We start from the raw sequence: 20,688 nt of genomic DNA, 5'->3' as shown, positions 1-20,688 counted from the left end.
AGAGCCAGGAAGGCCTTTCATGTGCCAGGACTGGCTCTGTCTCTTCTTCTCAGCTTGGATGTGAAAATTAACTCCATCAGAGAAGGGATTTCAAATCCCATGTCAAATTAAATTCAACTTGCCAACGGTTTTTTAAGCAATATATATGCCTGTCACTAGAAGGCGCACAGGTCCTCCTGGCCTTGAGGAGCTCACAGTCACATAGGTATAGCTGAGGTAGAACAGACATATTTTTGAAAAGCTTTAGCTAGTTTCTTCCAAATATTTGCCGCCTCACACCCTGCCCCCTACCTTGGGTATTGATCCCTGGGAAAAGGCTCATGTCTAGAACAAATATATCATGCAAAAAAGCTTGGGAAAATCTGAGGTGGTGTTATAAAGCAGTAAACTCAGTACAAACTCTTCTACTGCCAAGTCGTGTGTGTGTGTGTGTGTGTGTGTGTGTGTGTGTGTGCGCGCGCGCGCGCGTGTGTGTAAAGTGAGAACAACCAGTCCTCGGGCTCTGGAGACTGAAAAGGCCTACAGCGATTCAAGGCTTAACAGCCGGGCCTCAACAACCAGCACTAATCCTCTGAGGCTCTCGGAAACACTGAAATAGGAACAGGAGGGATTGCAGAGACTACAATCCCCAGAATGCTCAATGGGGAAAATGAAGTGAGGAGTGTAGCAGCGTATTCTGGATTGTGTATTTCGGGTAGGGCTGAATAAGGCCACTCCTACCCCTCCCCCAAGGCACGCCTACCCCCTCCTTCGAAGGTTCTCAAAGGCCGCGGTAGTTGTAGTTTTGCCAAACTTAGGGGGTTTATAATTGTAAGCGAGAAGGCCGAGAGGCCTGACGGGATTTGTAGTCTGCTGCCTCGGCGGATGCGCACGCGCAGCAGAGGCCGGGGCGGTGCCGCGGCACTGCAGTGAAAGCCGAGGCAGCGGGCAGGCGAGCAGGGGGCGGGCGGACATCTTGGGATCCGGAGAGTGGCCAGGCTGGCTGAGCAGGGGCCTGCGGACACCAGGTGAGTTAGGGATCTAGCCGTACGGGGTGAAGGAAGACGCCTGCCTGGCTGCCCAGCTTTGCTCTTCCCTACACTGCGCTACGCGGAAAGCAGTCCACACCCGGGAGTGGCCTCAGCCTTCAGATCCGGGAGGGAGCTGACGGCGGGGCGGGGGCGCCCCGGGCGCGGTTGCAGGAAGGGCGCTGAGCGGTGCCCTCCACCTGACCCGCCCGGAGCTTCCTGTGAGAAGGGGACCCTACTGGAATTCTCCCAGAGCAGGGATGCCCCGCGACGGCCCCCTCCCTAGGATCGTGACAACCCCCTACCCCGCGGCGCCTCCTCCTCTCGGCGCAGGGACAAGCTTCCCACCCTGCGGCACCCCTCCTCGCAGTTGAGTGACAGCCCCCGCACTCCCTGGAACCATCTTTACCCGCGACGTTCTCCTCCCCAGGGCGAAAAGCCCACCACCCCCGCCTGCTTCTACACCTGCACGCCACAGCAAGCTACGTCTACCCAGCTTTCCCTTATTCACCACTACTAGTCTCTCCCTGCCGTTTTTTCCTCTTTAAAGCCTTGACTTTTGACATACTGGAAACTCTCTTCTCCAGGTGCCCCCACCATACCTGTTGCCGCTGTGGGCTCACCTGAGTATACTTCCTGGCTGTTGCTGCCAGTCTGTCCCTTAACTAAATATGCCATTCCTTTCCTGGGCCCCACCTCTGCTTCTCTGATGCCCTGAGCTCCCTACCATTTGATACCTGTGGACTTGGTTCTTTGACCAGGGCTCTACCTCCATTTTGCGCTTCCTCTCCCAGTCTCTTTGGGACTGAGGAATGGGATGTGTCCACCACCTTGAGAGACTTCTCACGCAGTCTGGGAGACCTTGACTGCCACAGTAATAGGCTTTATTTTCCAGTTTAGAAAAGTCTGCTAAACTGCCCCCGGTGAAATTAACACCAGGGCTAATCCAGGAAATCTAGAACTAAATTAACCCTTTTTCTCACTGCAAACAGTCTAAATTAGTTTGACCCAAATAATTTGGATAATTCAGGGATTCTGCCCCTCGTTTATAGGCACTCGGGTCAGAAGCGAATTATGCTGTGGGTCTGGAATCACAGAATTTCAGCTGGAAGGACCTCTTGATTTTTATGAACCTGCACCCACCCCATTCCCCCACACCCCTGTATTTTCATTGCACTTGGGAGCTGAGAGGGAGCCTTTCTTTTTAAAAGAGAGGTGGTCAAAAATAACTAATAAGCAGCTTGGGTCACTGAAGTGTAGTCTGTCAGAGCTGGGGCCTTTCTACTCTGCTCTTTTGCTGTTTATCTGACTGCCTGGGAGAGGTTGGAGCCACACTCCAGGGTCCATGTCAGGGCCTAAGGCCTCCCTTCTCTCTTCCTCCCCACACCCTGCACACCCTTTCCTGGAATGTTTAGACTTCTGTGAATTAGAGAGCTGGAGGTTCGGGCCCTGGTGCCTTCTCAGAAGGGTAGTGGAGCCTGAGGGACTGGGCGCTCCTAAAGCTTTGCCTGGGGGCCCCAGGCCTGAACCAACTGGAGTCATTCCTACCACCATTCCTGCAGCCACAGGCAGGCCTTCACCGTGACTCACCAGCTAGAGCCTGAGTGAGAGTCTGCACAGGAAGGGGCCTTGCTGAGCTCAGCACTGTGAAATGGGGGAGGGGCTACTCTGGGCTCAGCCCCAGAAAAGGGGCCGGGGGGGGGGGGGGGGGGTGTCAAAATGGCCTTAGAATCCTGGGCCTCAGTCCCTCTCCCTTTTCTCCCTTCCAGTATGGGATAAACAGGAACTGGAGCCTGGCTAAGGGGAGGGGCATGCCTGGGAGGGTTGCAGGGTCACTTGCTGGAGGATCAAGTCAGAAAAAAAGCCCAGCCAGTGACCTGCACAGCCCCACAGGGGACATTGGCAGGGGTTCTGAGACCTTCCCTTACCCTGACCCCCCCATCCTAGGTCTGTTCTGAGAGCGATGGGCCGCGGAGACTGAGCTGCCGCCATGATTGGAGGCTTATTCATCTATAATCACAAGGGGGAGGTGCTCATCTCCCGAGTCTACCGAGATGATATCGGGTGAGTCCCCTGGCTGAGCCAGCTGTGCCCCCACCCCCACCCACCTCCCCAGCATGCAGGACCAGGTCTCTTTCTCCCAGAGGCTTGATTGGGACCGCCCCCACCCCTTGCTTCATCCTGGAAGCTCAGCTAATACAGCCTGGTTCCCATTAGGTCTGGTGGTGTTGGCCAGGCAGCCAGTTGCTGGCTGCTTGGGGGGACCTGTGAAAAGGCAGGCCCCCCACAGTCTTAGGAACTCCTGCCCTTCCTGCCTCCTGTTTGCTGCAGTGACAGACCTGGTTGCTGGAGCTGAGTGCTTTTGGCCGGGCAGATTGATCCCTCCTTTGAGGAGAAGGGAGATCTGTCTCCAGCGGGTGGAGTCAGTGGTCAGGCTGGTGGTACTAATCCACCTAAGTCTTGCTCTCACAAGCCCTTCTCATGGTGAGAGTCTTCACTGGACTCTTGAATGCCTCTCCCTTTCTCAGGAGTCAGGCTGCTGACTCAGCTGTTTTCAGTACCTCTGGGCTACTCCTGGAGGAGAGGTGGTGAGCAAGCCTGAGACACTCTCCGGGTCACTGAGGGATGAGCAGGGAGGCTGTGCTGCCTTTCTGGCCTATCAGAGTAGCCTGGGAACAGCTCCTTGTCCTGTGTGCCTCAGACCCCTATAAGGAGGCACAGCCTCACTTCTCATTCTGCCCCACCCTGCATGCCACTGCTGTTCCCTGACAGAGGGGACTTACCCCAGCCTCAGCGGCTCTAACGAGATTAGGCTCCTTTGGTTCATGCTGCCCTGTTTTTCTTCCTGGAATTGCTTAGAATAGACAGTCAGAGATGGGCCTGCTGCAGTGGCTCCTGGTTTCTTGGCTAATGGGCTAGCCTGGTCTTTGTGGCTGTTTGTCCGTTGGCTGGTGGTGGGGCATGGGCTAGAGTTGTGGCAGTGCCTGGCTTGCGTATACCCACCCACACCCCACTCGCACCCTGGATGGGCCTGGTTAAGCCAAGGCCAGGACATACACCATCTTGCATGCCTTGCTGTGCTCTCCACCCCTTGCCTGTTGCCCGTCTGCTTCCACCTCGTGGTGTGTGCTGCCCACCCCAGTGTGTTGGTGTCTAATCCTCTCTTTCGTTGCTGTCACTCTCCTCTTCTTGCTGGCATCATTTCTCTCATCCCATCTCATTGGCTGCCGTAGCAATAGGTAAGCGGCCTGTTAAGCTGCTGCCCAGGCACAGGTGGGTGGGGGATCCTGTCCCCCCACCCCAGTCCCCACATCGTTGTTTTGTTCATCCTTTTTCATCCCTGAACTTGCCCTGGAATTGGATCCTGGACAAGAATGGGGTGGCCCAGCTCCATGGCCCCTCGGCTTTTCCCTCAGTAGATTAGAGCCTTCTCTGAAGTCATGCTGGTTTTGTCTAACTTCTGGAGGAGGCAGCCTTCCCCACTGGTGGGATCACTAGTGGAAAGACTGGAGAAGCAGCAGCGTCTCTTTCTCATCTGGGCCTGGAGCTTACTGAGAAGCTATAGAGGTGGCAGCAGGAAAACTGGGGCCAGGCCTGGAAGTCAGGAACATACTTCTCAAAACCTGATGGACCTCACTTTATTGTGGTTATATCTGCCGTCCTGTCATTGCCACTTGACTTCCCTGTCTCTCGTGGCCTTCAGATATCAGCCTAGCACTGGCCCTTCCCGCCGCCCCACCCCGTGCCCCCACTGGGAGGAGCCCTAGGGAACCACCCAACAGTTTAGGCATTGGCTTTAGAGTGCATGTCAGACTTCAGCAGAGAGGGGGGTGGCTGTTTGTTAGCTGTGGTTGATCCCTGCAGAGTGAGGTTTGCCCATGTACTGAGCAGCCTCTGTGCACCCTTTTCTCTCAGGAGGAACGCAGTGGACGCCTTTCGGGTCAATGTTATCCATGCCCGGCAGCAGGTGCGCAGCCCCGTCACCAACATTGCTCGCACCAGTTTCTTCCATGTTAAGCGGTCCAACATCTGGCTGGCAGCTGTCACCAAGCAGAATGTCAATGCTGCCATGGTCTTCGAATTCCTCTATAAGATGTGTGACGTAATGGCTGCCTACTTTGGCAAGATCAGCGAAGAGAACATCAAGAACAATTTTGTGCTCATATATGAGCTGCTGGATGGTGAGGCTGGCGGGGCAGTGGGTCTAGGGTGGGGATGCACCTGCTGGGGCCTGGCCTGGAGGTGGGAGCAGGTCTGAGGCTCCAGTGCCCTCTGAACTTCCTTTCCTGACTATCTGGTATTTTGAGCTCTGAGGAGGACAGTCCAAATCCAGAACTAAAGGCTGATCTGAAGTGAATACAAAAATAGGCTAGCGAATGGAGGTAGGGGAAGACCAAAAGGTCTTTTGGTGGCTGGTCCTCCTGCAGTTCAGTTAAGCACATTTCATCCTCTTATCTTTGTGGTTTGGGTCTTACCACACTGACTCTCCTCCCAGCTTTCCATCGCAACAGCTGCCTCAGAGCCTGGACAAGGGTGAGATGATATAGGCCCCTCCGGGCGCGTCGTTACCTCTCTTCCTCTGTAGGGTATGATTTAAGTGAACAGAGTCCTTTCATCTTCCCAACATCTCTGTCTTTTCAGGGCTGAGGGCTTCTTGACCTCTCACCCACTGGCCATGCAACTCTTCTGCTGATTTTTTCTATTTGAAAAAAAACCGTGATGTTTTCATTGTTTTCTTATAAAGCACAAATCCTAGAGTAAATGCTAAAACTTCGCTGCAGATGGTGCCTAAATGTCTTTTGGAGCTATGCTGGCCAGATATATCCAGGCCAGGGGAGGGACTGGATCAAAGGAGCCTTCCGCTTTTTCTAGGAGCTGATGGCTCCCTTCCTTTTGCAGAGATCCTAGATTTTGGCTACCCACAGAACTCAGAGACAGGCGCGCTGAAAACCTTCATCACCCAGCAGGGCATCAAGAGCCAGGTACTCAAATTGTACAGGCTGTAGTCAGGGTGGAGCCCAACCTCCCTTCATCCCCGCTGGCCCCCAAGCGTTGTCTGAGCTGACTCATGAGCCTGCCCCTGACAGGAAGTGCTGGCCTGAGCCTCCTGCCATGACCGCAGGCCTCTTTTGCTCTGTGTAGCCCTCTCCCACCCCTGGAGCTTGCCAACTCAGCATCTCTGTTACTGGGGATACAGCTCAAGCAGTTTCCTTCTACACTGCGGGAAGGGTGGGTGTGGACTGCTCTGGAGGCTTGGCATTCCTCAGGAGGAGAGAGCTTGGGCCCTCTTCTAGGATCCAGGCCTCATAGCCTTCTCCTTCTTTTCTGCCTGCCTCTTCCCATCTGCGCTCCTCTGCTGCTTCCTGTGGGCACCATGTTGGCCCTGTGTTCTGCAGCATCAGGTAAGCTGTTCCCTCAGCTTCCACCCTTGCAGCTTTGCTCAGTTTCCTCCAGGCGCTGCCCCATGGGGGAAGATGGGTCACAGGGTGGGGACTAGAAGGGAGAGGGGATGAGGGTGGAGTGGGGATGGAGACAAGTGGATTGAAGGGGGAGAGGAGTGAGGCCTTGCTGTTTGTCTCTATTCCCCATGTAGACAAAAGAAGAGCAGTCTCAGATCACCAGCCAGGTGACCGGGCAGATTGGCTGGCGGCGGGAGGGCATCAAGTATCGCCGGAACGAGCTCTTCCTGGATGTGCTGGAGAGTGTGAACCTCCTCATGTCCCCACAGGGTGAGGGCCCTCTCGTGATGAAGCGGGATGGGGGCCAGGGCAGGATATTGGTCCTGACTCAGCTGCTCCTGTTTATCTGTCCATCACCAGGGCAGGTGCTGAGCGCCCATGTGTCAGGCCGGGTGGTGATGAAGAGCTACCTGAGTGGCATGCCCGAGTGCAAGTTTGGGATGAATGACAAGATTGTCATTGAGAAGCAGGGCAAAGGCACAGCTGATGAAACAAGCAAGAGGTGCCTGGGGCAGGGGAGCTGGTGGGAGAGGGTGGACCTTGGAGGGCTGAGCAGAGCCTGGTGAATCACAGGTTCCTTCTGGATTTCATTTTTGCAGTAATGCAAACTCCCTTTTCCTAAGGGTGTGCTTGGCTTGGTTGCTCTTGGTATCTGTGTTAAGAGAGATGAGGGGATTGTCCTCATCCTACTCAGAGTAAGCCCCTTTGTTTGATCCCAAGGACCAAGATTCTTCTGTACATACTGATGGCCCCTGCCCAGTGTGCCTGAAACTTTTGGGTTCCAAGCAGCAGAGCTCTCAAAAGATGATGAGTTTGCAAAGCTCCCACTCATCCATAACTCTGGGACAAGGACCCGCAAGCCAGACAGCTGCATTCTGACAGCTTTCCATAGATTATAGTGCACGCCTGTCCAGGCTCTGGCAGCCTTTGGGGGTGGGCTAATCTCCCAGCCCGACTCTCTCGTGCTAGTCTCTTGTACCAATGAGGAGACCTTCTGTCCCTGCTTGCAGCGGGAAGCAGTCAATTGCCATTGACGACTGTACCTTCCACCAGTGTGTGCGACTCAGCAAGTTTGACTCGGAGCGCAGCATCAGCTTCATCCCACCAGACGGAGAATTTGAGCTCATGAGGTGCCATTGGGGTGTGAGGAGCAGGGGTTGCTGTTGGCAGAGATGGGGAGAGAGGGAGGAGAACAGGCTCTGCTGTGCCAACCTGAAGGTCTCACACCCCTAAAGGTATCGCACCACCAAGGACATCATCCTTCCTTTCCGAGTGATCCCGCTAGTTCGGGAAGTGGGACGCACCAAGCTGGAGGTCAAGGTGGTCATTAAGTCCAACTTCAAGCCCTCACTACTGGCTCAGAAGATTGAGGTGAGGATAAGGGACTTGGGGAGGAGGAAGCACTTGTCTCCAGGAATAAAGGGAGCTGATGTCAGGGTTTGACAGAGCTCCCTGACAGGTGTGTCACTTCTAGGTGAGGATCCCAACCCCCCTGAACACCAGTGGGGTGCAGGTGATCTGCATGAAGGGGAAGGCCAAGTACAAGGCCAGCGAGAACGCCATCGTGTGGAAGTGAGTCTTTCCTTCATGAGGCTACAGCAGGGCTCAAGATGCCTTGGTGTACCCTCTTGTTAAGTTTCACCTTTCGTCCTGTGAGTGAGTGTGTGTGTGTGGTGGTGGGGGGAACGGGGGTGACTGCTTCTCCAGGAGCCTTTGCTTGTGTTCTCACCCCTTATACCTCTGTGTAAGTGTGCACATGCCTGCACTGGGGTGCATGCATGCATGCATTTATTTATCAAGATTCTTTAACATTTCCCTATTTGCCCTTGCAATACCTCTGTGAAGTAGAGAGCAAGGGATAGCATGGCCATGTATCTAAGCAGAAACTGCGTGCAGCCCACAGTGCTAAAGGAATAACAGACCCAGGGTTTCATAGCAAGAGGTTATCAGAGTCCTCACCACATTTCCTTGCCCTAGCACCTCCCACAAGCTCCTGGGTTCTCTTCCCTGCCACCCCGCAACCTCCCCAAAGGGGCAACCCCCCTTGAAGCTCCTCCAGGCTACCAGGGCCCCTGTGTTCCCAGGATCAAGCGCATGGCAGGCATGAAGGAATCGCAGATCAGCGCTGAGATTGAGCTTCTGCCCACCAACGACAAGAAGAAATGGGCTCGACCCCCCATTTCAATGAACTTTGAGGTATGGCAGAGAAGGGGCCTAGAGCCACGGCAGGGTGTGCTTTAGAGATCATTCAGATCAACCTCTGCACCTACCACCTTGCAGACGAGGAAACTGAGGCCCAGAGAGAAGTGATTGCAATTCACAGACCCATTCCTTCCCACCTTAGGCCTCCTACTAGAAATTGCTATTCACACCGACAAAAATCCTTGACTTCCTTTGGCTTGTCATAAAACAATTCTTAGGGAAAACTGAAACAGCTTTCATGTCAGGTAAGACACAAAGTTTACAGACAGGAAAATGGGCTGACTTTGCTTTGTGCACGTTAGACATGTAATTTTTTCCACCTTAGTGTTTAAGTCCCTAATATTGAGCAGGATAAGTATGTTCTAAGGCAGGTCTTTGGTTGCTGCCACCTGCTCATTAAAGGAATTGATTCAAGTCATCACAGGCAGGGCCTGACTTCAAACCCAAATGATTGCTAGTTACTCCTGGATATGCTTTCTTCCTTAGTAACCTCTTAGAGGACCCCTCACCACCCCAGCTTCCTTCAGCTTCTTTCAGGGTCCCAACCATTCAGACACCTGTAGTAGAGAGATGAGGTAGGGCAAGGCTATGGAACTTCCCGGAGGAGAGCGGCAGTGAAAGGAAGGTCACGTTCCTAACTGGAGCTGTCCCTTGCCCAGGTGCCATTCGCGCCTTCTGGTCTCAAGGTGCGCTACTTGAAGGTGTTTGAACCGAAGCTGAACTACAGCGACCACGACGTCATCAAATGGGTGCGCTACATTGGCCGCAGCGGCATTTATGAGACCCGCTGCTAGCTGCCTAGTGGCAGCTAGCCCGCCTCCCCACCCACCCTCTTCCACGGGTCTGGGTGCCCTTGGTCACCACACGTCAGTGTCTCCCTCCTGCTTTGCTGCCTTCCCTTTGCACCAGCCCCTTCGTCTAGGTCTGGACCAACCACGTTGTGAGCGGGACTGTTGGAGCAGTCCCTGGGCTCCCTGGGCAGGGTGGTTTCTGAGGTTCCTGCTCCTCCGTCCATCTGCCTGCCCCAGCCCCATGCCAGGCTCTGAGTTCTGCGACCAAAGCCAGGTGGGCCCCATCTCCTCCCCTCCCCTGTGGCCACATCTCTGGAGTGGGAGGGTCGGCTGCCCCTCACCTCGGAGCTCCCCCAAAGGCCAGTAACAGATCCCCAGCCCTCAATTCCTACTCTGCTTTGGGATAGTGTGAGCTTCATTTTGTACAACGTGTGACTTTGTCCAGTTATAAACCTAATAAACTCTGTAGAATGGTGTTGCTGGCTAAATGTTGAAGTGGAAGGTACACGGGGAGGGGGTCTGGTGGGACTGTCCTCCCCTGTCTTACTTGGCCTGCCAGGAGTAGAATTTTCTATTCCAAACTCTATTTTGTCTCAATTGTTACGTCCCTCAGGGCCATCTAAGCCCCTGACAGGTGTTAGCCCCAGGTCTTCCATCTCCTCTGAGAAAATAGCCTCAAGGACAAGCAGCCCCACCTGGCCCCGGTTCCCTGAGGGTAGAGATTCTTTCCTTAAAATCATTCTCAGCTTTAGGCAGGTATTTTTCTAATTAGCAGAGATTAAGCAAGGTTTACGTTTGGTCTTTCCAGCCATCCTTAGAAACTGACCTCTTAATTCCATCCTCCTGGCAGTTACTCAGGCTTCACAGACCTCGGTGGGTTGTAAAAAGGAAAAATGACTCTTCCCAGGCCTCTTAGAAAATTCCTCCCTCTGTGCCTCCCCCTCTCCATAGAATTGTGTGGTGAGTGAGTCCGTGAGGGGAGTGCTTCATCTTCTGCTGATGTGTTGGAGCAGATAAAGATTTGCCATCACTGGTTTTCCCTTGCTTGGTCTCAACCTTTTTAAACCTAAAACATCTATTAAGAGAAAATATAAAATGAACCCTCATGTCGCATCATGGTGGTTTAACTTGTCATCTCCTTAATATCACATCCAATCTGTGTTCGTGCTTAATCCAAGTGTCCTACAAAAATTTTCACAATTTACATCTGGATCCAAACAAGGTCCATTGTGATTGGTGAATGCTTCTTAAATCTTAAAAATCACAGGTTTTCCTTTAGCTCTTGCAATGTTGAAGAAACCAAATAGTTCTGTAGTTTCCCCGTCAGAATTACTTTCCCTGTGTTTCATATAAAATGGAAATAACAGGATCGATTCCTCACAATGCCAAAAGGATGGATAACGTTGTGACTTTAGGTGACAATTTTAGAGCCCACTTGGAAGAATATTCACATTAAATGTGAAGCAGTAGCACCATCAGGGTACGAAGAAGTCTCTTTGCTTTGGGTGTAGGTAGGGAATACATAGTGCATTTACACAGACCTTGTCGATCTGGTTTTCTTGCCCCGTGGCGGTCAGTGAGGCAGTGCCCCGGGGGTGGTGGGAGGACGTAATTCGCTGAAGTCAGCTGAGCTGTCAAGTGTGAGAGGACTGAGTGCAGGTCGCGGGCGGGCTGGCTACCTGACCAAGACAAGCAGCCCGTAGGGCCAGAGAACCGGAACAAAACGCGCGGCTGCACAGAACGGCGCCAGGGGCTTCTAAGAGCTCAGGGACCAGCGTTGAGTCAGCAAAGCTCTCGGCGAGCTCCAAAATGGACCCGGACAGGCGCGCAGCGGCTGACGCGCCTCAAGTGAGCGTACAGAATCTAGCAAGGCCGAAGTGCTTTATCAACCGCCCTTCTTGGGAGGTTCCCAGATAAACCGCGAGCTTCCCTGCACCCCGCCCCCGCCGCCAGCAGGATCTCCACCTCCCAGAAGGCAGCGAGCACCGCACGTGTGGCTAATTTTTTAGTGGAAAGGGTTGCGCAAACGCAGAGAGTGTGGCTCAGCGTAGACTTGAGCGGCGCTTGCGCACCGTTCCTCCAGCGCCGTTCACCCCGCCCACCGGGTTCTGCGCACTCTGCGCATTTCTTACGTCACCGTTTCGCATGCGCTTTGGAAGGAAGGGCGAGATTTCGGGGACGGGCAGGGGGCGGGCCTTGGCCGAGGTCTCACGGCGACTGCGCGGACGGGATCCCAACTGGAACATGGCGACTTGCGCAGAAATCCTGCGGAGTGAGTTCCCCGAAATTGACGGACAGGTCTTCGACTACGTGACGGGTGAGCCGAACCGAATCAACGCGCTGGGGATGCCGAAGTGGTAGTCAGGGGGGGAGTACTAAGGGAGGGCAGTGCCGGGGACCGCTGCTAGGCCTCTCCTCTGCGTGACCTCTTGTCCCGAGGGCCAGTTGGTTCTGGAGCCCGGACTGGGGCCGCGGTACGGGGATTAAAACTGCTTGTATGTCCACCCTACCTGGTATTTTCCTCGTCTTGCCACGCCCGCCCTAGGCGTCTTGCACAGCGGCAGTGCGGACTTCGAGTCTGTGGATGACCTGGTGGAAGCTGTGGGGGAACTGTTGCAAGAGGTGTCCGGGGACAGCAAGGATGACGCGGGCATCAGGGCCGTGTGCCAGCGCATGTACAACACTCTGCGCCTGTACGTGCCAGGGCAGGGATATTCGTGGGGGAGATGGGAGGGCGGACGGTCAGGAGAGGAGACGTGAGGGAGGAAGGTCTGACGGCCACAGAGCTTTCTCCTCCACTTATAACTCTTTGCTTTCTATCCCTACCCTCAAGGACTGAGCCACAGACCCAGGGAAACAGCCAGGTGCTACTAGACGCCCCCATCCAGTTGTCAAAGATAACAGAGAGCTACGGTGAGAGTGAGGGAAGATTGAACTAGCTGCCGTGTGTCCTTTTCTTGGCCTCCGCTCCCTGGAGCTCAGGACTCTTGGTATCTCTGTTCCACAGAACAAGGTTGTAGGAACTAGTTGATGTCTTTACAGAGGGCAGATGAGCCCGTTAATAAAGGGATTAGGTTTGGAGAGTTCTCTAAGCTCTTGGGTGTGGTAGGAAGCATATGGGCCTTGCAGCTGGACAGTCTTGGGTTCACTCCCCAATTTTGCGACTTACTAACCAACTGCATGATCTTGTAAGAGTTGCCTGTCTGCTCCCAGTCTCTGTATCCTTAATCTGTGAATTGAGTTTTTGTTTTGTTTTTAAGTGTTGGGAGGATGATACCTATCTCCAGAATTTGTAAGGCTTTCCTTTAAATGTATGTGTCTGTGTTTAGTTTGTGATAGTTACTCAAAATGTTAGTTTCCCTTCCCTTAGGGAGAAGGTGACAGCTTTTCTTATCGCTTACAGACTGTGGCACCAAACTTCCAGGCCTGCTAAAGAGGGAACAGTCCTCGGTGAGGAGGGGGAGGAGGAAGAAAAGGAGAGGGCTGTATCTATGGGGGGGAGTGGGAGTTGATTGTCTCTAAATATTGGAGTATCTTTCTGGGGGATTTCTGATTGTCTTTTCCTGAGTCTCTGAGCCTACACCCTAGGATGAAATGGTTGTGTTTGGACCCTTAGACAGTGAATGCAAAGAAGCTAGAGAAAGCTGAGGCTCGACTGAAGGCAAAGCAGGAGAAGCGCTCAGAGAAGGACACACTCAAGACCAGCAGCCCTCTGTGAGTTTAGTGAGAAGGGCTGAGAAGAGAGCAGAGCAGTCTCTATTGGGATGGAAGGGTGCTTGGGAGTGCTAAAAGCCATCCGTTTCTCCCTTTAAAAGAGTTTTGGAAGAGGCATCAGCCAGCCAGGCAGGCAGCAGAAAGGAGAGTCGGTTGGAATCATCTGGCAAGAACAAATCCTACGATGTGCGAATTGAGAACTTTGATGTGTCTTTTGGCGATAGGTGAGGGAGTGGCAGTGGGGGAGTGCGGGTGATATTTTTCTTTTTCCAGTTAAAGGAGAATTAGGAGAGGTGAAATGGGGCTAAAAATAGTTAGGTTTCTGTTGTTAAACTTGCTGTGCAACTACCTCTAGAGTACCCTTTGTCTCCTTCCTACCACCTCTGCAGGGTACTGCTGGCTGGAGCAGATGTGAACCTGGCATGGGGCCGCCGCTATGGGCTGGTGGGTCGGAATGGACTAGGGAAGACGACGCTGCTGAAGATGCTGGCCACCCGGAGCCTGCGGGTTCCAGCCCACATTTCCCTGCTGCACGTGGAGCAGGAGGTTGCTGGAGACGACACCCCTGCCCTGCAGAGTGTGCTGGAGAGTGATACTGTGCGAGAAGATCTCCTGCGTCGGGAGCGGGAGCTCAGCGCCCAGATTGCTGCTGGCAGGTGAGGGCTCCTGGCGAGGGATTGACCAGCAGCGGCTGTGCTTCACAGAGTGCCTGCCGTGCTGGCACAATCCACAATTCGTGTGCCCATCCTAGTAGGCAGCAGATCTTAGAACTTGGCGCTGTGGGGCTGTAAATCCCTTGTTCCTGGCACAGTGCCCATTGCCCTCACCGCCGTGAGCAAGTCCTTCCTGTGCTCTGTTCCTGTCCTGGCAACAAGGCAGCCAGTGGCCTGCTTTGCAGCTGTCCTGGGGTGCAGGATATACTAGTAGACTGCGCCCACTCAGGCTGATTGCCCTTCCCCCATTCCTAGGGCCGAGGGCTCAGAAGCTGCACAGCTGGCAGAAATCTATGCCAAGTTGGAGGAGATTGAGGCTGACAAAGCACCTGCCAGGTATTTAAACTTCCCTTCCTTTCTTCAGATTTCCTCCTTCCCTTCTGTTACCTGTTCCAACCAGGTTCTTTCATTTCTTCACTCCTAGAGCATCAGTCATTCTTGCTGGGCTTGGCTTTACCCCCAAAATGCAGCAGCAGCCCACGCGGTGAGTGGCCCTTACCATTCTTGGCTCTGAACACTGTTGGCTCTGCCTCTGCCTGTTCTCGTGAACACTCGCCCTTGTGATGCAGCTCTGTCTCTCTTTAGGGAGTTCTCAGGTGGCTGGAGGATGAGACTGGCCCTCGCCCGGGCTCTGTTTGCTAGGTGAGTCTCCTTGGCCTGGGTATGGATACTGTGGAGGATGGGCTTGGCTCTTGGCGAGTGGCAACAAGTCGCTGGCCTAAAACCTCAAGCCTTGCGTTCTTCTTTTCCACAGGCCAGATCTGCTGCTGTTAGATGGTGAGTTTGAAATGGGGCACCCTGACTTTGGGGTGCAAAAGCATGCCATCACCCAAGTTCCCAGTTCTCTAGCCCTTCTATCCCAAACGTGTCCTCCTCCACTTTTCCAGAACCCACAAACATGCTGGATGTAAGGGCCATCCTGTGGCTGGAGAATTACCTGCAGGTGAGTGCCTACAGGTGCCAGAGTAAGTCTGGGAAAGGTCTGCCTCCAAGACCGTTGGGGTCTGGGAGCTGACTGCCTTCCCAAACTGGGCCTGCCATCCTGTGACCCCCCCCCTCAGACGTGGCCCTCCACAATCCTGGTCGTCTCCCACGACCGCAACTTCCTGAATGCCATAGCCACAGACATCATCCACCTGCACAGCCAGCGGCTGGATGGTTACCGGGGAGACTTTGAGACCTTCATCAAGAGCAAGCAGGAGCGGCTGCTCAATCAGCAGCGTGAATATGAGGCCCAGCAGCAATATCGCCAGCATATCCAGGTGTGGGAGCAGGCAGCGCTGGGGACCTGCCCCATCCCATGGGTATTAGAGTTGTGGGGAGTGAGGGAGCTGAACAGTACCTGAACTCATCCACCTGCAGGTTTTCATTGACCGGTTTCGCTACAACGCCAATAGAGCCTCTCAAGTGCAGAGCAAACTCAAGATGCTGGAGAAGCTGTGAGTATGGTGTCTCTGACCAGGCTTTGACTCATGTCTCTTATTTTCTTCCCTCATTTTGTAGGCCACCCCTTGCCCTCCCATTTTAGATCTCCTCTTTTCTACAAACCAACTTTAATTTCCTCCCCTGCAGGAAGGCAGGGTATTCTGTTACTGCTCTTGGAGAGTTAATCTTGCCCCCAGGCCTAGGCAACTATCAGTCTACTTTTTGTCTGTATATATTTGCTAATTCTGGACATTTCGTATAAATGGAATTTTGTGTCTGGCTTTTTTCGCTTAACATAACGTTTTCGAGGTTCATTGTGTCGGAGCATGGATTAGTGCTTCACTCCTCTTTATGACCAGATAACATTCTGTTGTATGGATAGTCCACATTTTGTTTGTTGACTCATCAAGTGGTAGACATTTGGATTATTTCCCCTTTTTGGCTCTTATGAATAATGCTGCTGTGAACATTTGTGTACACGTTTTTGTGTAGACATGTGTTTTTTATTCTCTTGGGTACATACCTAGGAATGGAATTGCTGGGTTACATGGTAATTCTATGTTTAAATTTTTGAGGAACTGCCAAACTGTTTTTATTTTATTTTATTTTGTTTATTTATTTATTTTTGGCTCTGTTGGCTCTTCGTTGCTGCATGTGGGCTTTCTCTAGTTGTGGCGAGTGGGGGCTACTCTTCGTTGCGGTGCGCAGGCTTCTTATTGCGGTGGCTTCTCGTTGCAGAGCACGGGCTCTAGGTGCACAGGCTTCAGTAGTTGTGGCATGTGGGCTCAGTAGTTGTGGCATGTGGGCTCAGTAGTTGTGGCTCGCGGGCTCTAGAGCGCAGGCTCAGTAGTTGGCGCATGGGCTTAGTTGCGCCACAGCATATGGGATCTTCCTGGACCAGGGCTCAAACCTGTGTCGCCTGCATTGGCAGGCGGATTCTTAACCACTGTGCCACCAGGGAAGCCCTCCAAACTGTTTCTAAAAGCAGCTGCACCATTTTACCTTCCTGCCAGCAATATATGAGGGTTCCAATTTCTCTGCCTTCTTGCCAACACTTATTATCTGTCTTTCAAATTTTAGCCATCCTAGTGGGTGTGAAGTGATATCTCATTGTGATCTTGATTTGTATTTCCTTAATGACTAATGGTGTTGAGCATTGGAGGGTTTTTTTGTTTTTAAAATTTATTTATTTAATTTATTTTTGGCTGTGTTGGGTCTTCGTTTCTGTGCGAGGGCTTTCCCTAGTTGGGGCAAGCGGGGGCCACTCTTCATCGCGGTGCACGGGCCTCTCACTATCGTGGCCTCTCTTGTTGCAGAGCACAGGCTCCAGACATGCAGGCTCAGTAGTTGTGGCGCACGGGCTCACTTGCTCTGCGGCATGTGGGATCCTCCCAGGCCACAGCTCAAACCCGTGTCCCCTGCGTTGGCAGGCAGATTCTCAACCACTGCGCCACTAGAGAAGCCGCGGAGGTTTTTTTAATTGAGGTGCAGTTGATATGCAGTATTATATAAGTTTCACTTGTACAGCATAGTGATTCATAATATTTAAAGGTTACATTTCATTTATAGTTATCGTAAAATATCGGCGGTATTCTCTGTGGTGTGTAATATGTTCTTGTAGCTTATTTATTTTATACATAGTAGTTTGTATCTCTTAATCCTCTACCCCAATCTTGCCCCCCCCACCCCTTTCCTCTCCCCACTGGTAACTACTAGTTTGTTCTCTATATCTGTGAGTCTGTTTCTTTTTTGTTATATTCACTAGCTTTATTTTTTAGATTCCACCTATAAGTGATACCATACAGTATATTTTTTCTCTGCCTTATTTCACTTAGCATAATATTCTTCAAGTCCATCCATGTTGTTACAGATGGCAAAATTTTATTCTTTTTTTGTGGCTGAGTCGTTTTCCATTATATGTGTGTGTGTGTGTGTGTGTGTGTGTATTCATTCATCTGTGGATGTGCAGACACTTAGGTTGCTTCTGTATCTTGGCAGTTGTAAACAATACTGCTGTGAACATTGGGGTGCATGTATCTTTTCGAATTAGTGTTTTCATTTTTTTTGGATACATACCCAGGAGAGCATTGGAGGTTTAATCTTTTTTTTTTCGTTTTTTTTTGTTTTTTTTTTGCGGTAAGCGGGCCTCTCACTGCCTTGGCCTGTCCCGTTGCGGAGCACAGGCTCCGGATGTGCAGGCTCAGCGGCCATGGCTCACGGGCCTAGCCGCTCCGCGGCATGTGGGATCTTCCCAGACCGGGGCATGAACCCGTGTCCCCTGCGTTGGCAGGCGGACTCTCAACCACTGCGCCACCAGGGAAGCCCTGGAGGTTTAATCTTGAAGCAATATTTCTGGATGTGCTGGTGGTAGGGGAGTCATAAGGCTTATTTAGGATTTTGTGACCTTGAAACATACGTCACAGTATATTAACAGGGAGGACAAAAGAACCACCAAAAAAAAGAATCCTGTTTTTCTGGCATGTATATTACTTGTGTGACAAAAACAAATTTATTTTTTAAAGTTGTAAACCTAGTCTGTCTCCTCTCTCCTCAGACCGGAGCTGAAACCCGTGGACAAGGAGTTGGAGGTAGTGATGAAGTGAGTGCTGGGCCAGAGGGGCAGGTGGGGAAGCTCTTGTTTCTGGCTGCCCTCGTGCTCCTCACCCCCACTTCTTGCAGGTTCCCCGATGGGTTTGAGAAATTCTCACCACCAATTCTGCAGCTAGATGAGGTGGATTTCTACTATGACCCAAAGCATGTCATCTTCAGCTGTCTCACCGTCTCTGCTGATCTTGAATCCCGCATCTGTGTGGTATGGTTGGTGTTTCTCTGTTTCGTGAGCTGGGACTGGACTCTCCCACCCCTGTATGTGGTGTGGATTGGCCACATGGGGGAGAAGGTCCCCAGGAGTAGGAGTCAGCGCCTGGGCTGAGGACTTTGCTATACTTGGCCCCACCTCCCGGGGGAGGACTTTGCTATACTTGTACTGGCCCCTCCTCCAGCCTCACAGGGCCGCTCTGCAGCATAGATGGAGAGCCTGGCATGTGGTATTTTATAAATACTTAGAGCAGTACTTTGTCTTACTGGTCTCAGCTCTGAGTTTCCTCAAACTGTGGAACATAGAGGAGAGAGCATGGGCTTCAGGGTCAGACTTCGATTCCTAACTCTGCCATTTCCTAGCTTGGTTACTAAGTAGTCTCGTCATCCTTAAAATGGAGATAATGTCTAACTCACTTGGTTATTGGGAGAATTAATTCCCTTGCACTTAGTGGGTACTTAGGTATTGGTCCCTTTTACATCTTCCTTCATTTTTTTCTATAGTTCCTTAAAAATATTTTTTTAGTTGTTGGAGTCCCTGGGACTAGCTGAGACCCATTCTCATCTCCTCCACTTCTGTATCCCGCACAAGGGTGCTCTTTACATTCTCTTGTTACTTCTTACAGGTTGGGGAGAATGGGGCTGGGAAGTCTACCATGTTGAAGCTCCTTATGGGGGATCTGGCACCTGTTCGGGGCATCAGACATGCTCACAGGTAGGGCCCACATCGCCGCTCTCCAAACCCTCCTGTGCTGTAGCTGCACTCTTTTATGGCCATTGCCCTCCATGCCCTCTCTCCACCTTTCCGTCTGCCTGCAGGAATCTGAAGATTGGCTATTTCAGCCAGCACCACGTGGAGCAGCTGGACCTGAATGTCAGTGCTGTGGAATTGCTGGCACGCAAGTTCCCCGGTGCGTCAGGGATTTGAGTTGGGGAAGGAGGGCCGGGCCTGACGCCTACAGCTAGGCCTACCTGGGGTTGCTGAGCAGCCCCCCTACGCTGGGTGTGAGGACATATGCATTGGGGGTGGGGCTGGGGGGAATGTGAAGGGAGGGAGTTGGGCCGAGAACCCACACGGTGGGGTGGGGCCTATTCCAGGACGGCCTGAGGAGGAATACCGTCACCAGCTGGGCCGGTATGGCATCTCTGGAGAACTGGCCGTGCGCCCTGTTGCCAGCTTGTCTGGGGGCCAGAAGAGCCGTGTGGCCTTTGCTCAGATGACCATGCCCTGGTGAGGCCTCCTTTTCAAGAGCTTTGCCCTCCCCTTTCCCACTCTTTCCTAATGGAAAATGATTATCTTGCCTTCGTATCAGAGTTCCTTTTCTCCCAGCCCCCGTAACTTCCCACCTTCCTGGGTTCTGCCTTCCAGCCCCAACTTCTACATTCTGGATGAACCCACAAACCACCTGGATATGGAGACCATTGAGGCTCTGGGCCGCGCTCTCAACAGTTTCAGGGTGAGTGTACCTTCACACTGCCCACTCCTTCCCAGGCCTCAGCACCCCTTAGGGGCCCCCTGAGTGCTCCCTGGTCTCCTGTCTTTCAGGGTGGTGTGATTCTGGTGTCCCACGATGAACGCTTCATCCGGCTGGTGTGCCAAGAGCTGTGGGTGTGTGAAGGAGGCGGCGTCACCCGGGTCGAGGGGGGATTTGACCAGTACCGAGCTCTTCTCCAGGAACAGTTCCGCCGTGAGGGCTTCCTCTAGGGCCACCAAGCTGAGGACTGTGCCCAGGACATGGACTGGTCTCTCAGACCCCTGGGCCACCACGTAGGCAACCATCTCCGGCCATGGACTTACCCCGACTTTGGGGACAGCCTTATTCCTAAATCTCTCCTTTTGATTGGAGCGTCCTCTTGCGCAACCCAGGGAGCCCCACCTAAGGGTCTTTAAGGACTGGTCTTCCAAGAGGAAGGGAATGGGGGTGCCCTCTGGGATTTTAGGTTCTCCCCCACTGCCCCAGCTGCGACTGGGCTCTGAGTGGCCACATGTAAATTAAATCTCCCTGCATCTTCCTCGCCTCGCCTCTGCTGCTCCCTGGCGCGGGGCTACAGTGTTTGCCCACAGTTAAGGAGTGTAGGCTCTCTGATTTGGCATTTTCCTGTGGCATTTGTGTCGGTCATGTGGAGGAGGCCATGGCAGTATCAGTGTTGCCCCTGGGCAGAGATGTCATTGAAGCTGCTGGGGGTTGGCCTTGCAGTGGACCAAGCTAGTGATGAAGGGCGGCATATTACATCACTGCGGTGCTGTTCCCTCTGGCCCGGGCTCAGCCTCAGCTGAAGGGGTCTGGGTTCTGCTGTCTCAGCCCCACTGCTTGAGAGAGTAAACTGATTCTGTAACCTGGCCTCAAACATGGTTTGCCAACTGCTTTCTCCAGTGGTCTCTGACCCAGGCTCACCCTTTTTCTCTGATCTGGACCTCTGATCTGAGAGCCTTCTCACAGGCCCCATCACTCTCTTCCAACCTCAGATTTGCAGATGGGCCAGTTGGGGCTAGCTGGTGTAGGGTCTGTGCCTGCCTGTTTGCCAGACTCTCAGGCCTTTCACCCCTTACCAGCTTGTG

General features: G+C 52.8%; 2 protein-coding genes across 5 annotated transcripts; both read left to right on the top strand.

Moving 5' to 3' along the window:
• Positions 1-844: 844 nt before the first annotated feature.
• On the top strand, positions 845-9,933 carry AP2M1 (adaptor related protein complex 2 subunit mu 1). Of its 2 annotated transcripts, XM_027110425.1 has the most exons (12): positions 845-1,007; positions 2,955-3,071; positions 4,923-5,188; positions 5,907-5,989; positions 6,404-6,409; positions 6,601-6,736; positions 6,827-6,968; positions 7,477-7,596; positions 7,702-7,837; positions 7,941-8,038; positions 8,551-8,662; positions 9,328-9,933. In XM_027110425.1, the coding sequence occupies exons 2-12, from the start codon at positions 2,998-3,000 to the stop codon at positions 9,460-9,462; spliced, it is 1,308 nt and encodes a 435-aa protein (XP_026966226.1). In that variant the 5' UTR covers positions 845-1,007; positions 2,955-2,997; the 3' UTR covers positions 9,463-9,933. The 2 variants fall into 2 exon arrangements, with proteins under 2 accessions (XP_026966226.1, XP_026966237.1); XM_027110436.1 differs by lacking the exon at positions 6,404-6,409 and having other exon boundaries at positions 895-1,007.
• Positions 9,934-11,484: 1,551 nt separating this feature from the next.
• Positions 11,485-20,141, top strand: ABCF3 (ATP binding cassette subfamily F member 3). Of its 3 annotated transcripts, none has more exons than XM_027110376.1 (21): positions 11,485-11,776; positions 12,005-12,152; positions 12,293-12,372; positions 12,863-12,909; positions 13,076-13,173; positions 13,275-13,397; positions 13,563-13,829; positions 14,142-14,222; positions 14,311-14,370; positions 14,472-14,528; positions 14,641-14,663; positions 14,774-14,829; positions 14,948-15,148; positions 15,249-15,325; positions 17,866-17,910; positions 17,991-18,123; positions 18,755-18,843; positions 18,948-19,039; positions 19,227-19,359; positions 19,498-19,585; positions 19,675-20,141. In XM_027110376.1, exons 1-21 carry the CDS (start codon positions 11,605-11,607, stop codon positions 19,831-19,833), a joined length of 2,229 nt encoding a protein of 742 aa, XP_026966177.1. In that variant the 5' UTR covers positions 11,485-11,604; the 3' UTR covers positions 19,834-20,141. The 3 variants fall into 3 exon arrangements, with proteins under 3 accessions (XP_026966177.1, XP_026966187.1, XP_026966197.1); XM_027110386.1 differs by having other exon boundaries at positions 11,572-11,776; positions 12,830-12,909; positions 19,675-20,138; XM_027110396.1 differs by lacking the exons at positions 11,485-11,776; positions 12,005-12,152; positions 12,863-12,909; positions 13,076-13,173 and having other exon boundaries at positions 12,317-12,372; positions 19,675-20,138.
• The last annotated feature ends 547 nt before the right edge of the window (positions 20,142-20,688 follow it).

This window comes from Aethalodelphis obliquidens, unplaced genomic scaffold (genome assembly GCF_003676395.1).
Source record: "Aethalodelphis obliquidens isolate GAN/ISIS:26980383/991018 unplaced genomic scaffold, ASM367639v1 scaffold1, whole genome shotgun sequence".
Classification (NCBI taxonomy): Eukaryota; Metazoa; Chordata; class Mammalia; order Artiodactyla; family Delphinidae; genus Aethalodelphis; species Aethalodelphis obliquidens.
Note: the sequence above shows the minus strand (reverse complement) of the source record. Positions and strands in the feature narration are given on the sequence as shown.

Bases quoted from the DNA above. Each gene is read 5' to 3' on its own strand.
- AP2M1 (XM_027110425.1), top strand. From the start codon at position 2,998: ATGATTGGAGGCTTATTCATCTATAATCACAAGGGGGAGGTGCTCATC. The intron at 3,072-4,922 runs GTGAGTCCCCTG...CTTTTCTCTCAG, and splicing joins GTCTACCGAGATGATATCGG to GAGGAACGCAGTGGACGCCT. The intron at 8,663-9,327 runs GTATGGCAGAGA...TCCCTTGCCCAG, and splicing joins CCATTTCAATGAACTTTGAG to GTGCCATTCGCGCCTTCTGG.
- ABCF3 (XM_027110376.1), top strand. From the start codon at position 11,605: ATGCGCTTTGGAAGGAAGGGCGAGATTTCGGGGACGGGCAGGGGGCGG. The intron at 13,174-13,274 runs GTGAGTTTAGTG...TCCCTTTAAAAG, and splicing joins CTCAAGACCAGCAGCCCTCT to AGTTTTGGAAGAGGCATCAG. The intron at 19,040-19,226 runs GTGCGTCAGGGA...GGCCTATTCCAG, and splicing joins GCTGGCACGCAAGTTCCCCG to GACGGCCTGAGGAGGAATAC.